This window comes from Rosa chinensis, chromosome 1 (assembly GCF_002994745.2).
Source record: "Rosa chinensis cultivar Old Blush chromosome 1, RchiOBHm-V2, whole genome shotgun sequence".
NCBI lineage: Eukaryota > Viridiplantae > Streptophyta > Magnoliopsida > Rosales > Rosaceae > Rosa > Rosa chinensis.
The window spans coordinates 60624892-60637875 of NC_037088.1; the positions used below are offsets into that span (position 1 = coordinate 60624892).

At 34.6% G+C, this 12984-nt stretch overlaps 2 protein-coding genes and 1 long non-coding RNA gene across 3 annotated transcripts; 2 read left to right on the forward strand and 1 right to left on the reverse strand.

The window, feature by feature from the left end:
* LOC112176669 (alpha-soluble NSF attachment protein 2) lies at positions 1–4304 on the reverse strand. The gene is made up of 9 exons (XM_024315044.2): positions 4061–4304; positions 3313–3362; positions 3151–3223; positions 2626–2705; positions 1977–2128; positions 897–1056; positions 765–812; positions 463–543; positions 1–354 (listed from the first exon to the last, which is right to left on the reverse strand). Exons 1-9 carry the CDS (start codon positions 4203–4205, stop codon positions 274–276), a joined length of 870 nt encoding a protein of 289 aa, XP_024170812.1. The 5' UTR covers positions 4206–4304; the 3' UTR covers positions 1–273.
* Positions 4305–5041: 737 nt separating this feature from the next.
* LOC112195327 (amino acid transporter AVT6C) lies at positions 5042–7571 on the forward strand. The gene is made up of 5 exons (XM_024335743.2): positions 5042–5570; positions 6045–6200; positions 6291–6491; positions 6589–7054; positions 7154–7571. Exons 1-5 carry the CDS (start codon positions 5165–5167, stop codon positions 7275–7277), a joined length of 1353 nt encoding a protein of 450 aa, XP_024191511.1. The 5' UTR covers positions 5042–5164; the 3' UTR covers positions 7278–7571.
* A 1572-nt stretch (positions 7572–9143) lies between these two features.
* LOC112180361 lies at positions 9144–10238 on the forward strand. The gene is made up of 2 exons (XR_002928252.2): positions 9144–9513; positions 10091–10238. It is a non-coding gene; the product is annotated as an uncharacterized LOC112180361 (long non-coding RNA).
* The last annotated feature ends 2746 nt before the right edge of the window (positions 10239–12984 follow it).

Here is a 12984-nt window from a genome sequence, read left to right on the forward strand (position 1 = left end):
ATTGCCATGGGAACTTACTTACATAACAAAGTTTACTTATTGAAACAATTTACTCGAGCACCAAAGTCGGCAATAAAATGAAAGACCCCATACATTATCTGATTATCACACAAGAAACTCAATAAAATTTGTGCACATCCACTCTGATTAGATACCAAACTACAGTAGTACACATCGTCAAAGAAGTGCAACTGAATGACAAATCCAGTGCAATGAAATTCAATCTTCGAAAACCAATAAGAGGACCACACAACATCTTGTACTACTATTAGTTTAGGTCAGATCATCTTCCTCCAACTCCTTGGCTTTCAGCTTTTCCTTCACTCTCAACAGTAAGGTGGTCTTCCAAGAATCCTACATGGAGTTTCATGCAACAAAATTAACATAAATGCAAGAACCGCTAAATTAAGTTTATAATGGAAGCAAGCATTATGATTATATCAAATTTGAAGAGACGTGTACCAGTGGGGTCATGCTATCAAATTCCTTCACCACATCAGTGAACTTAGCAACATCTTCTTCATCAAGCGAAGCAGCAATATCCTGTCACAAAGCACAAAGCAAAGTTAAAACCAGTTGAAAATTACAAGTCATAACTAAAAGAAATATTCTAGTTGATAAACACTACACATACACAAGACACGTTATAACAAAGAAAACAAGAGTGTAAGCTATCCTTTTCTCAGTTCGATTGGAGATCAAACTTACTACTTGCAAACAAAATAATCCAAAACTGAACGGCTTTCTATATAATAGCAACTCACCTTTAAGAATCTGTACTCCCTTGTTCCTGAGAAAGTTGGATCCAAATCCTGTAGAAGTACAAAAATTATGTAAATTTTCTGAAAGATAAAGGGTACAACATGAAAATTCTAAACAAGTCACAAACTTAAAACCTCGTATTTCTCTAATGCATTGCTGATTGCAACAGGATCTCCTTTGCAAAGTTGGCATATCCCAGCATTAAGAAGATGTCCTTTGACCCCATACTTCAGCAAGTTGTTGTTGAGCGAGTGCCGTGCAATTTCCTCATAAATTTGAATAGACTTGGGATATCTGCAGAAACATAAGCAATATGTGCATTGATAAGAAGCCATCACCTCTAAATACGCCTCCTAACTAACCATATTGATAATTAATATCTACTAGAGCCATTGTTCACAAAATTCAATAATAGGTTTAATCAAATAAAAAGTGGCAAGAATCCACACAAAAAACTAATGTTTCTGCAATCAAAATGATAAGACACATCAAGTGAAGTTCATTCAATGAAGGAAAGTCCAGTCTGGTTGCATGCTTTCCTCGATGCTGTTTTACCAAGTCATTTATCTTTTTTGTTTAGTTTGATGTAACCTGTGTTAGCTGGAAGGGGGATTGTAGGCAAGTGTTCTAATGAGGCAATTGTTTGCAACCATATACTTCCCAACCATTTTTACATAGTTTTCAATGAAACTGCAGTTTCAAAATATAATATATTAGACCAAAACTTTTCCCTGAATTTAATTGACAACGAAAAAGAGTTGAATAATAACACTAAAGTTTCAAATGGAGTACAATTACTTATATTGATGTCCAAAACCAAGCTGAACCACATAAATGCAGAAATAAATGAAAATGACACTAATAAACATTAAGGAAATGTCCTAAGGGACTGCAGGTAAAAATGATGCATTTGAATCTTATGCAAGGTCATGAAAGGGTGATGTCATATCATGACATATAGTTGCAGATAAGAATAATAATATTGCTAAGCTTTATAATAAAAACTAGTTGCAAATATTAAGAAAGCACAGTACAACTAGCAGTCACTAGATGATCAGGTAGGTATATTCTATAAGATCAAATTCACCAGCCAGACAAAACATAGGATTCTCCAAAACAACAACTTGGTGCAGATTGCAAAATATGTAGGATATCTGACAAACAAAACAGTAACTTTTGACTGCCAGAATATTAGCAAAATGTAGACGACTTACTGTTCAATCTGAGCAGCAAATTGAGCAACTTTCTGCTTGCACTGGTTGGCAGAAGTTGTTACTTCTTCATTTTGGAAAAAATCAGCAGCTCTTTCATAGAAGTCAATAGCCTTCTCAATGTTTTGTTCAGATTCATATAACTCGGCAATTTCCTGCATGGGAAAAAAACGGACCCCGACGTTACAGAATGACTAGAATGGTTTCTATAGCATTATATGCTACAGATGTAGACTGCAGAAAACATCAAGATCAAGAAGAAAGCAGGATGAAAACTAGTCATAATCATGTGAATATGAGGTTTAGCCATTTGAATTCGCATTTTCCATTTTTCTTCTACACTTTCAAGGATCTAATCTAACATTTCAGTTCCTTTCCCATATCAGTCACTAGGTTGCATCTGTCTATATCTAAGACCCAGTTCCTCTTAACTTAACACTAATAGGTGTCCCAGATCTTTGTAACAATACTAACCCAGGGAGCGTAGGCTTGTGACTGAACCTAACCAGGTGGAGGGTAGTCTTGGTATGTTCACTTTAGTAAAATCACAGTGAGTATGCCCCTAAACCCTCAGCCTAGGAGGTCCTCCATCCCAGAACAGGTTAGTAGCAAAAATAAAAAAATAAATAGGAAATTTTATTAAACAAAATACCTTATAGTATCTTGCAGCCATATTAAGCCTTCCAATATCACAAAGCAAATTTACACCCTGCTCTAAGCAAGAAATGGACTCTGCAGAAAACAAGAATCAAAATGTATGATTATGACTACCCTATGTATAAATAAGTACAGAGAAAAGAACAATAGAAAATTAAGAATGAAAATGCAAGTAGAAATGGTTCGAGTCTATTACATCACAAACTGGCATTATTAGCAACGTTAAAACAAGATAAACCTAATATAAACTGTCAAAGGAGGCTATGTACCAGCTAACAAGGGTGAACTTCTACCTATAGCTAGCGTAAGTACAACAAATGTTGTAATTCTAACATTAACAACTTGATTTCATGTCACTTATTCAACCAAGAATACAGACTGCATCTTAATTCATTTGACCATCTCAGTTTCAAATACTGAAATGCAAACAATGCCCTCCCCAATGATTAATAGATTATTTCCCTGTATGAGCAGTGAACCAAAGCTACACATGTAAGATGTAACACAATATATAACATACCATTTACAGATGTTTTCTTGTAGCAATGTGCAGCATCAACATAAGCTGTGGCGGCTTCATGTTTGCTCTCAGTCTACATGGAAAAGTATTATCATCATGTACTGTTAGGGACATTTAAAATAAAAAGATATTTCTGGATTCTGAAACACCAAAAGGACCAACCTTTAAATGACAGTTTGCCAACTTGACATATGTTGCTCCAGCTCTGTCCCCTGAAACACCACATCCCAAAGATTAGAAAGCAATAAAAACGGCATTGGAAAAATCTAATAACAAGTTTAAAAGACATTATCATTGCTTGTCACAGAGTTAACAAAGCACTACTTCCAAATTAACGAGAATAGGAACCACTACATGTACAATAAGGCTTTCCAGGCCCATCGGTTAGAAACCGCGATAATAAGTCAGAACTTGATTGTACATGAACACCATTTCAAGCATAATATCTATTTCATCTCATTAATCGACAACTTCGATTTATTAACACTTGATTGCAAATTTCTCCCAAAACAACTTCGAAACACCGTTCCCTATCACGGTAATGCACTTATCATTAAAACCTACAAGCCTAATTCATCCAAGTTCTAAAAGCCAGTCAATTAAAGATCAAACTTTATCATTAATTTCAAAATCAAGCTCAGACCTTTTGCCATCCCTAAAATCCCAATTAAATAAAAAAAATTCAAACAGAATAGCATTATCAGATCCTCAATGCAACACTAACTAACCGATTCTACTGAACCAGTAAAAACATACACGATCAAATCCGAGACGGATTCGATGCAATCACACAAAATCCCAAAGGCACCGTTTACCACCTCGATCCAAAATTTCACCGCAAAGCAAAAAGATGACGCGAAAAACAAAACGATCGGAGCGAAATCGAGGAATTAGAGAGAGTGAAACTCACAGGATTTGGCGAGCTTGTAGGAATTGGCAGCTTTATCGAAGAGTTCGGCGGCGTCTTCGTATTTGGAGCCGAAGAGGCCCCAACCGCCGAGCTTCTTCTCCGCTTTGCGTTCCAAATCTTCAGCCTTAGCTATCTGGTCTCCCATTGGTTTTAGAATTTTTTTTGGTTCAAAATCTCTCTCTCTCTCTCTCTCTCTCTCTCTCGCTCTCTGGAGAAGAATGGAAGGGTTTGAGTTGAATGGAAGGGGAAAACAGGAGTCTTGAAGATTTCTGAGGACGGTGACGCGGCTAAGTCAAGGAACGCGGGCTTGTTTGAGGTTGAGAGGCCCAAGGTTGTTTAACAAGTCAAGGCCCATTGGGAATTGTCAACTATACCAATTTATTCTCTATTTTGTCTATTGCAATTGAATAGAATTACATGTATGAAACTAGAGTTTTGGAAACTAATCAGAATCTAGGGGTAATTCTCCGTGGTAAGTTAAGAGAAGTCAGTTTTAACATCATTAAATAAGCTAAAAAAAAATTTGTTAGACTTTAGAATCATATCTTCTTCTTTTTCTTTAAAAGAAATACACCGATTTAACTCTTAATTAAGAGCATTAATCCAACATCCACTAGATTTCTTTAGGGGAGAGGAAGCCATTCTTCTCACAGAAGCAACACATCATGTTAAATGGGTTTTGAATTTTTCTCATATTGGAACAATTCATTTGAACGCGGTAAAGAAACACATTGATTAATACATAATTTTTTCAGAAAGACAACCGTATTAGATAGGAGCATTGTGCATTTTTTTCTCTTTGATAGATGATTTGAATTTCATAATTTTTAATGTTTGGCTCCACAATAAATATGAATTGTGTAAAACTCATCCATGGCTTGCATGAAAATCAAATAGGGTTTATCATTAATTCCCCTTATCCATGAATATCCTAGCATCCATATTATCATCACAAGCTCATTTCAACTATATAATTATATCTGGATACGACCAAAAGAAACTTATATATCTCCATTAAAATAATGAGCGCACCAACTATATATGCTTTGCATTATCAGGTTGCATTGTTGCAGGCTTTGTTAGCTAATCCAAAACTGAAGGAAGATGACGAACCAGCAAAACAACGATGAAGCCGGAGTGGTCACTCATCCTCTTCTCCATGACTTCAAAACCCTAGAAGGTCAAACTTCTTCATCATCCTCCATACAAGGCGCTTCATTTTCCGGCGCCGTTTTCAACATCTCAACCACCATGATCGGAGCCGGAATCATGTCTATCCCGGCCACCATGAAAGTGCTGGGAATAATTCCCGGGTTCATAGCTATCTTAGTAGTGGCTGTCTTGACAGAGGTCACGGTGGAGTTCATGCTAAGGTACACGAACTCCGGCAAGTCGGAAACCTACGCCGGCATGGTGGGGGAGTCGTTTGGACCGTTGGGTTCGATTGCTGTGCAAGTCTGTATCATCATAACCAACCTGGGTTGCCTCATCATTTATTTCATCATCATCGGTAAGCTCTTCAATGTGCATGTCTTTTTTTTTTTTTTTTTGTTACAGGGGAGGCCTCAAATTCAATGTGCACGTCTTTAATTCATAATTGTTGTATTGTCCAATATGCCTAATAAAACAAAGAGGACCCATTACTGGGTTGTTGTCTGATTACAACCACCCACCGCCAATATCCAAACAACAGAGCAAAATTCATTAGGGGCTACAGTGATTGAGTGTATTAGCGTCGACTGTTTGTTCGATTAGCTCGTTATGTTGGACATACCGTAACTAAAATTAGTTCGATTAGCTCAATATGTTCGATTAGCTCATTACTTCGACTCAAACTCCTGACTTGCGGTGTTCTAGAAAACTGAAAAAAATTTTGATTCAACACGGAGTACTAGTGATGTTCCTTTTGCTTTTGACAGCAGTTAATATCTGTGATAATTTTTTGGTATACACTAATGGAAGAAAGTTTCAAACTTTTCTTTAGGGGATGTGCTATGTGGGAGTACTCAATCTGGAGGAATTTTGCATTTGGGAATGTTACAAGAATGGTTTGGCATCCATTGGTGGAATTCTCGAGCTTATGCGCTTCTTTTCATTGCTATATTTGTGATGCTTCCATTAGTCTTGTTACGCCGAGTAGGTCAGTGAACTTTGATCAAATGGTTGATGAACAAAAATGTGAAGTTGGGCAGGTCTAGTTTTCCCTCATTGCTTGTTGCTTGAATTGCAGATTCACTTAGGCACACTTCGGCAATATCCATTTTGTTAGCAGTGGTTTTTGTTGCCATATGCTCTGCAACGGCGATTTATGCTGTGTGCAAAGGGAGAGCTCACAAACTGAGACTATTTCCTGACTTTGCAATGGTCTCAATATTTGATATTTTCACCAGTATCCCAGTCGTTGTGACTAGTTTTGGATTCCATGTCAATGGTGAGGAGGATACATCAATTTTTGGTCTATTGTATGGTAATGTAATATGTAACACTAAATTCTGATGCATTGCAAATGTGTGAGTGAATGAATGCAGTTCATCCAATTAGAGCAGAGCTCGGTGAGCCTTCTGATATGAAGTTAGCTGGTCGGATTTCTCTGCTGATCTGCGTCACCATTTACTTCTCGATTGGCTTCTTTGGCTACCTATTGTTCGGGGACTCAATAATGGCTGACATGCTAGTAAACTTTGATCAAAACTCTGGCTCCACATTCGGGCAGATGCTCAATGTTGTTGTTCGATCAAGCTATGCAATGCACCTCTTGCTGGTGTTCCCCGTTATGCACTTTTCATTAAGGGCCAACATAGATGAACTGCTCTTCCCAAACAAGCCTGTTTTGGCGGAAAGCAACTCAAGATTTCTAATCCTCACTTGTGTCTTGCTCTCATTTTCTTACTTTGTGGCAATAGCTATCCCAAACATATGGTACTTCTTTCAGTTTATGGGATCAACCACTGTGGTTTGCCTCTCATTTATATTCCCTGGTGCTCTCATTCTCAGGTAACCACATTCTGACCCTTTTCACTTCTCTAGCTTAGCGCTTGTAAGCAAGTGCAATACTTTTCCCGAATTTGGTTTTTGATTCAAATTTGTTAACAGGGATGGACATGGGATATCAACAACAAAGGACAAGATAATAGCAATATTGGTGATGGTTTTGGCTGTGGTGACGAGCTCAGTTGCAATCTCCGGCAATTTCTACACTTCAACTCAAAGCTCTTAAAGCCAGCAAATGCTACATATATAACTCTGCAGATTGGGCACAGGTTTTTTTAATGCCACAAATTCTGCTCCATCTAGAGAACCAAATTGGATTCATTACATTTGTCTTCCTGCGAAATTTGATGTATTAATGTGGAACCGAATTTAGAGATAGAAGTTTGATCTTTTCCTTCAATTATCATATAGGGGCCAACTCCCTTCATCATCAAGTTCATCAAATTTGTCTACAACTATAAGAACAAGATCATTAGTAGTATCTATGGCTTTCCAATCCACCATTAGTTAGTTTCGATCATATAAACAAACTTATCTTTTTCTTTCCACGTTGGAAAGCTATATGTATCAATCTATGTTCCTCTTGAAATGACCCCTCAACCACTTACCTCCAAAAAGAGAAAATAATTTCCAGAAGTGCATGATCTATCGAGAAACAAAATATAAAAAATAAAAATTGAATTAATCACAATCAAATCAAATTGTGTTGGTAATTTCGGTAGAAAAAAACAAATTGGTAAAGATCATGTTACTTTCACTAATTTATGTATTTAGATGTTTAGTGGCTTGATATATGCTTATTCAATAATTTATTAATACGGTCTTTTAAAACAATTTAAACGCATTAGTAAAGTTTACTTATTCATAAAACAAGAGGAAGACTAGTCAATAAGAGTTTGCTAGAACCTACTTTAGAGCAACTCTATTTTAGAGAAAAAATGGGTTGTTTTGCTCCGATATATTCCCTATAATTATCTCTAAAATAGAGATAGTGATGAGTTAGAAAACAAAATTCTCTATATTTACAGCAGTTTGTAAAATTTAAGGGAAGGATTTATAGAAAAATTATGAAATCTGTAAAATAGAGAATATATTGGAGTTGGAGCATAAATTTTTTTGAATATTTTAATTTTTAATTTCCTATAATAGAGACTTTCCAGTTTCCTGGAGATGCCCAAACTTCATGTATATTTCATACACGTTTAAAAGATGATTACTTTAGGTTGGTACGTGTCTCATAAAGGGTAGGCCTTCAATTGTCTATATCTATAATTTAAATGATGTTCATGATTGAACAACTATGCTCAAATGCTACCGCAATATGAATACCAAACTCATGAACAATCATTTTCAACAGCTAAAAAGCAATTAAAAAGACGTGGGGATTTCAATTTACTTGTTCAAGAATTATATTCAAGATTACTTGTTTAATTACTTTAAATTTAAATTCAAGACGGAAACTAAAACAACGCAAACTTGAATATATATATATATATAAAAATATGCTAATAAATATGCTAATTAAGATGATTGACTATGATTTCTCTAATTGGTAAACGATCATGTGAAAACAGCTCTTCAATAACACACAACTCAGAATTGACGTATCAGTAGTACAAGCTTACATGCTATAATATTGTTCATGATAAACACACAGAATAAGAACATATTCAAAAATGTAAAATTGAGAACGTCTGATGAATTACACAAAACACTCATGAAATTAAAGTCATAAAAACTGATCGACCAATTCAATTTCCGTCCCATCTTAGCTTGATGCATAATCAACAACCAAATTTAGAAACTAAAAATTAGTCTTAACTCTTTAAATTTATACCATCTCCAATGGATATATCAAATCCACATGGAGGCTTTTACTGGTAACAAAAGACATATGAAATAACTCCAACCAATTAGTCTTATCCTACGTGTAAATGACATATGAAGATGGGCAGAGCAAGTCTTAATAATTATTTCTCTCACTTCCTTTTTAATGACCAAAACTGTCACTATATTTTTGTTTTGGCCAATTATACATATATCTAAAGGAGGATACACTGTTCTACTGTTCATTCGGGCGTTACTGTTCATTCGAGCCCCAATTGAATGACGCTTTTGCCCTTCTCTTCTTTGTCTAATTACGGGTTGCCATGCTTCTATACGTTTCCAGACGTCTCTATATGAGGCAACCGACCTCATACTTTTCCAGAAGTCTCTATCTTGAGGCAATATAGAGAACCACAGTCGTTTCCAGAAGTCGATCCTTATTAAACCAAGCGTTGCAACCGACCTCATACTTTTCCGGAAATCTCTATCAAAATCGAAATCCCATCTCATAATCCACCGACATCAGCGATAAAAATAAAAAATAGTGATTCATCCTTTTCAGGCAGCCTCTATCCAAATCGAGCTTCATATTCAACCGACCTCGGCAGGGGAATTGAAATCACAGTAAGAATTGGGTAAACCTCTATGGGTATTAATTAATCTATTACAGCACAGTGTTGAATTTCATTGTCTTTTTGATATTAGGATTTAGTCCAAGTCGTATAAGCATTTGGGTTTTTAGTTTCTAGAGTTTTACAGTTGGAAAATTCCAAATGTGGAGACTTTAGAATTGTCTTTGTATGCTAAAGTTGGTTTGGGTATAGAATGAATTCTGCAAATTGCAGTTCTTTGTAGCCGCTTTGATTAATCTTGGGGTTTTACTCTGTAGATTTGACTAATTAGCTGCATATCACTGGCAGCTAGACTATTAGATTATTAATATTGCTTTTCTTTTTGAGTTCAAATGATTTTTTTTTTCACGTCAGATCATTTTCAAAGGCATGTTTTTCTTTTCTCTGTTTGTCGTTGCATATGCTTTTATTATGCAATTTGTGCTTAGTTTGTTACAATATTCTTAATATTTGTTTATTAAGTGATAATATTTGTTTTTTCCATGTTTAATGACCTTCTTTGGAATCAAGTTGATTGATAAATTATCATGAATGAGGATTATGATCTAAAATTTTAATTGGATTATATATGTAACTACAGAGATGGCAGCTGAGAATGCCAGGAGAGGGATAAAGAGGTTCTTGGAACAATCCACAAGTGACCGAGTTGATCAAGGAGAATCTAAATGTAGTTGTGTCAAATCAAAGAGATTGAAAACAAGTGAGTATAGCTTTGATGCTTTCTTAAACATTGACATTTATAAGTGGTGTGAAGAAAAATAATTGTGTCTGTGCAATGTAAATTAATTCATATTGTTTCATTGTTGGTTACAGTATTTCATCTAGAAATTGCTGGAGGATCTAATTAATGTCAGAATGAAATGCAATCAGGAGATGGTGATCAAAATGTCAGTCAAGGTATAATGAAGTTCTGTTTATGGCTGGATGTTTGATTTATTTAGGTAAAGATGGAAGCTTTACAGGCTACTTTGCATCTGGCGTGGGTATTCGTTATTGTTAGTTTTTGAGTCAGTATTGGTAAACTAATTTGTTCAAATTGGATTGAGCTTAATGGCTGCCATAGAATAAAGTTTAGAGGGTCAGAAATCACAATTTTAAGTGTTTATGTTGTTGGTCTGCATTTTCTCTTTATCCATGAGAGTTTAAGATTTTGCTTGATTATTTCTGTAATGCTTTGGTTTAGAGATTAGTGGAGGCTTGGTATCCAGAGATTGTTTGATGAAGTTACTGATAAAGAATCGGTATCAATACTTTTAAATTTTATTTCTTCTTTGTGTACTTCTGTTGTTCTTGATGTAAGTTTCTATTTGTTGTTGGTGTTGATTTAGAATACTGAATTAGTAATCTTTGGTTTATGTACGATTTTCTATTATACATTTCCGTTGCTTTGTCAAATTTTTAAAAATGATTTGCTCAGAGACATGAATTCTTTTGTTATGTATTCAATTTTTTTTTTTTAGTATTGTGAGTAAATGATGTTCATGTATCATTCCCATTATACATGTTGCAGGTGTGAAAGGATTGATTTTAAACAGTTGATACACAGTAAAGGTATCAGCTAAATTCATTATATAAATTTTTTGGCCAATTTTGGGTATTTGGTTCAAACTTATCAATAAAACATCAAAATTTTGACCACAATTGATTTTGATTTTGATTTTGATCAAGATTGATATTTTAATTTATTAATTTCAATAGGTCATTGAAAGGGTTTTCATATTTTTGTGTTTGCAGGCAATGGAAGATATTAATTTTGCAGGCAATGGAAGTCTCGCTTTATATATAAAGATTAAAGCCAAAGCAGCCACCGAGACCTCTCCATTCCCCTCTGAGGTAAATTCCCATTTTAAAAACCAAGACATATATATATATATATATATATATATATATATATATATCTCTCTCTCTCTCTCTCTCTCTCTCTCTCTCTCTCTCTCTCCCTAAACATGTTGCTACATACATCTGTCTATTTATTTATCTAAATTATTCAGAATTTTCAGTCGGTTTTCAACATTAATGACCTTATCTAGGTATTTAAAACTATTTACAATGATAAACAGATTGTTCCAACACAAAAAAAATTCTGATTAATCCGTGCTTTCACACAAGAACATACTCATTAATAATGTTAGTTAAACAAAAAATATGAAAAACAGTTAGATACAATATTACAAAGGTATGTTACACTTGATCTCCTCATAAGTATATATTTCATCTGCTTAGTGAATAGTTATTAATTCCACTCTTCATATTAAAAAATTCAACGAAAAAAGTTGTATTTGAATCAAATTCTTATTCTCTCCACAAAAATTTTCAATTCTTGGAACTAATTTTTTTACTTTATTTTTTATTTTTTATAAATCAAAATCTAATGATGATGCTGATGGTTATAGTAATGGCCAGTTCAATTACCTGTTCTCATATGTGAACTCCAGCTGAACATTGATTTACTAATTATTTACTCAGATAGATGACAGTGAGGAATTTGTACTCTGAAAAGTGGAACCTATATTGGAATTGTTTTACTTCACAATTTCATTAAAGTCCTTTGTTCATCCAAGGAAAGGAATGAATATCTGTTCTTTTGTTCATCTGACCTGAGAGTTTATATATGCTTTTTTTTTTTTTTTTTTGCATGAACTTAGATTGTATGAAATTTTTATATGTTGTTAAGCACAACTTTTTTTCCTTTCATTATGATGTGCTATGTTATATGTGTGACTGTGTGAGTCAAATACACAAAGCACAACTATAAATTTACTGCATCTCATGTGCACCTCTTATTCATAACACTAGATACAGAAGTTGTGAATTCTGCTTCTAGGATTAATGACCCATAAAGAATATTGTTTATCTTTGTTAAAGCAAAATTTTGATTTTGGCCTTTGTAATCATGGCAAGTATTTATCTAACAAAGATACGAGTATAATTGAAAATGTTAAAAAAAGTTACCATTTAAGTTATGTTAAAAAAAGTTACCATTTAAGTTAATATATTGAATCTGATACAAAAAAACTAACTACTCATACTTACTCTTTTATTGTAGATGGACATAGCAATGACTTACAAGGGTATGGAGACCGAAGGGTTGAACACTGACAAATATGATGGGCTTCATTGATTTTCTTAAAGCTGCAATCCATGAAATCTCTCTCTACTTGCTCAATTGTAATATGATGTACATCATATTTTTATGTATACAAGCTATGCTCTCAGTCTTAGGTCCAAACAAGTAATTATTCCATTATGTAGTGGTTAGTAGTTGATTTTAGTTTAATCTTGAACTATATCTTTGCTCAAAATTATCATCCTAAAAAATAAAATAAAAAACCCGCACCATCGCATGGGAGAATTAGCCCCGCAGCAAAGCGCGGGCAACATTGCTAGTAATAAAAGGTTGCCAGACACGACTCATCGTCTACACCGTTGATTTTTAAGAAATCCCACAGCGCCCACTTTTCCATCCAGATACAA